The 2,765-nt window shown below is 42.2% G+C and overlaps 1 protein-coding gene across 1 annotated transcript in view; it reads right to left on the minus strand.

Moving 5' to 3' along the window:
* The window catches only part of RHOJ (ras homolog family member J), an 87,981-nt gene that overhangs the window by 18,093 nt on the left and 67,123 nt on the right, over positions 1-2,765 (minus strand). Inside the window, exon 4 of the mRNA XM_006767637.2 lies at positions 610-734. Within this exon, the coding sequence (XP_006767700.1) occupies positions 610-734 (125 nt within the window). The remainder of the gene's footprint in view (positions 1-609; positions 735-2,765) is intronic.

Here is a 2,765-nt window from a genome sequence, read left to right on the forward strand (position 1 = left end):
AAATCACTAATGTTAAGAGTGAAGAAAGGTCTGAGAAAACAATTCCAGCTGTGAGCGAATTGCTTTTATCTGCAACTTGGATTCTCCAACTAGTTACCTTTCGGTCTCTTTTACTCCGCTAGATGCTGTTTGTGACACCAGCCAGCCTCTCTAAGTGGCTGTGCATTATGTGGTGAGAAATACTGAACAAACATAACCCTGCCAGATGCTTTACCTAAGTCTCTCCCAAGAAAACCACAAAATGCCTTTTATGGGATCATTTAAATGAGTTACACCGATAATAAGCAGTGAGATTTACAAATACATATCTAATGACTCTCTTTACTCATACTAATATGGCAAATGGATATTCTAGAGGTTGCTAAATCACATGCTAAGTGCCTCAGCTGTTTGAAATTCACCAAGTTTCTTTCCTTAATGAAAAACAGATAATGCTGGCTGACAAGAACGCCAACCAAATGGTCCCTTCTGGCCTGACTGGGACAGGGGAGAATATGAAGCCGAGCGGAGGTTCTGAACACAGTGCACTTTAAGCGCAAAAGCCTACGAAGCGCATGCCTCCCAAAGCGTACACCAAACTCTTCCAATTAAATTCAAACACGACCCTACCGCCTTGGCAAGCTTCACGCCGTGCTCGTAGGTGAGAGGTTTCTCTTTCATATACAGCAAACGGGCCAAGGTTTTGGGGTCATCACGGAGATCAATCTGGCAAAAAACACACATGTGAGAAACTCATTCTTCTTCTCAGGCATGACCAGGTATTTTAAACTGTGACATAATAGGTATCTCCCCTCCCCCCTTGACATCTATGAAGGTGATGAATTTTATCTAAGGCAGCACACACACATGCCCGTATTAGGTCTGAACAGTACAGCGACTTCCTTGACAATGTACGCATCAGGCTTTCCGTGTCCTCTCCCCTTCAAAGCAGCTACCCCGGGAGCTGAGGGCTTTCTCCAACGATTCAGTGGCGGTCTCAGATGTTTTTGAAATTTTCTGTTTATTTCTAGAGCATTCTGATAGGACATACAAGATAACTGATCAGTCTCATTACCTTATAGTGATGCTTAGTTGATCCTACACTATATTATTCATTTTTAATAGTTTATTTCTGGCAAAAGAGACATATGTTGGCTTTTTAAAACCAAATCTCCCCCCTCACAGGGATGAGGGTTTGCCCACGGTGAGGATATTCTAACAAAGATGCTGCGTGCTCTGAAGGAAAGTCCTAAAGAGAAATTTCCAAAGGGTTTGTTTGCTCAAGGAATAAGCACTCATCTTTTCAAAGGCAAAACGACTCTGAAAGTAGCATGTATGTTTGGTTAGGTTTTATAATTTAATTAAATATTTTAGTTGCTATGAAATCTCACTGTGTAAGAGAACCCATGCATACATGAATGGGTGTGAATGTGGGCCCATGCCCTTCAGTATTTTTCCTATCTGTGTCTTTGGGCTAGTACTTTGGGTTTAACACAAAGAACAAAATCTATTTAAAACGATAAAAAGTTGAAACAATATTTAACACCCTTGTGCAATTACTGTTGGAAATCCAAGTAGTGGAACTTCGTTAGCTTTCAAAACACTTTAAGGGCGTTCACAGTTGCAGTTTTGTTTATCTGGAATATCTGCCTTCACTTTGTTCTAACAAAGTGGAAGACCCAGGGGCTCACAGGAAGAGAGAAGAGTGAATCTGTTTGCAGGAGTATCACCAAGGCTTTCCTGTCATAATATGACCGTCCTGATTGCTGGGGTTACTTTGATATTCACACCTATTTTGTGACTTTCAAACAATCATGGAATTTAGATGATATAAAAAATATCAGCTGATAAGTATAATTAACATCCCCTCTTCAGTCTTCTGGCTCAGGCTGGAGAAGGGTGCCAATTTCAAAAATTACTTGGTTATCTATATATATAAAAGGCTAAGTGACTGACCATCTGACTGTCCAACCGGCGGACCGGTTGGTACATATGACATGCACTGGCAATACTATATAATAAAAGCCTAATATGCTAAGTGTCTGACCGTTTGCTTAACCATTTGACCAGTCGCTATGATGCACACTGACCACCAGGGGGCAGACGCTCTGACTGGTAGGTTAGCTTGCTGCTGGGGTCCGGCCATTTGGGACTGGGCGAGACAGGCCTGACATGCCCTGGAATCCTCCCTTGGTCCCTCCCCAACTCTGATTGGCCCAGATAAGGGAGAGACTGGCCAGACATGCCCTGGAGCCAATCTCCTGCGGTCCCTCCCCAGCCTCTAAAATATTACTTCTAATTAATTTCCTTTCAATGTGCATGAATCCATGCACCGGGCCTCTAGTTTAAGAATAAAAAGCCAAGTGATTCATTTTTAAAGGTCACATTAAAATGCCCTGTTTCGCATTAAATAGCTCTATTCTTTTCAACTATGGCTAATCCATGCCCTGGAGCCAATCTCCTGCGGTCCCTCCCCAGCCTCTAAAATATTACTTCTAATTAATTTCCTTTCAATGTGCATGAATCCATGCACCGGGCCTCTAGTTTAAGAATAAAAAGCCAAGTGATTCATTTTTAAAGGTCACATTAAAATGCCCTGTTTCGCATTAAATAGCTCTATTCTTTTCAACTATGGCTAAATAATTATGCAGACCGTAAGAACGGCTGTTTGCAGGATTGATCTCTCTGAGATCCTCTTCTATAGTGTTTGGTAGAAAAAGGATGTTCAAGAGATCCCCAAAGGGCCTTCCCTTTTTTGCCACCCTCCCACCCACCCGCCCAACCCG

The sequence above is a fragment of the Myotis davidii genome, unplaced genomic scaffold (assembly GCF_000327345.1).
Source record: "Myotis davidii unplaced genomic scaffold, ASM32734v1 scaffold281, whole genome shotgun sequence".
Taxonomy (NCBI): Eukaryota; Metazoa; Chordata; class Mammalia; order Chiroptera; family Vespertilionidae; genus Myotis; species Myotis davidii.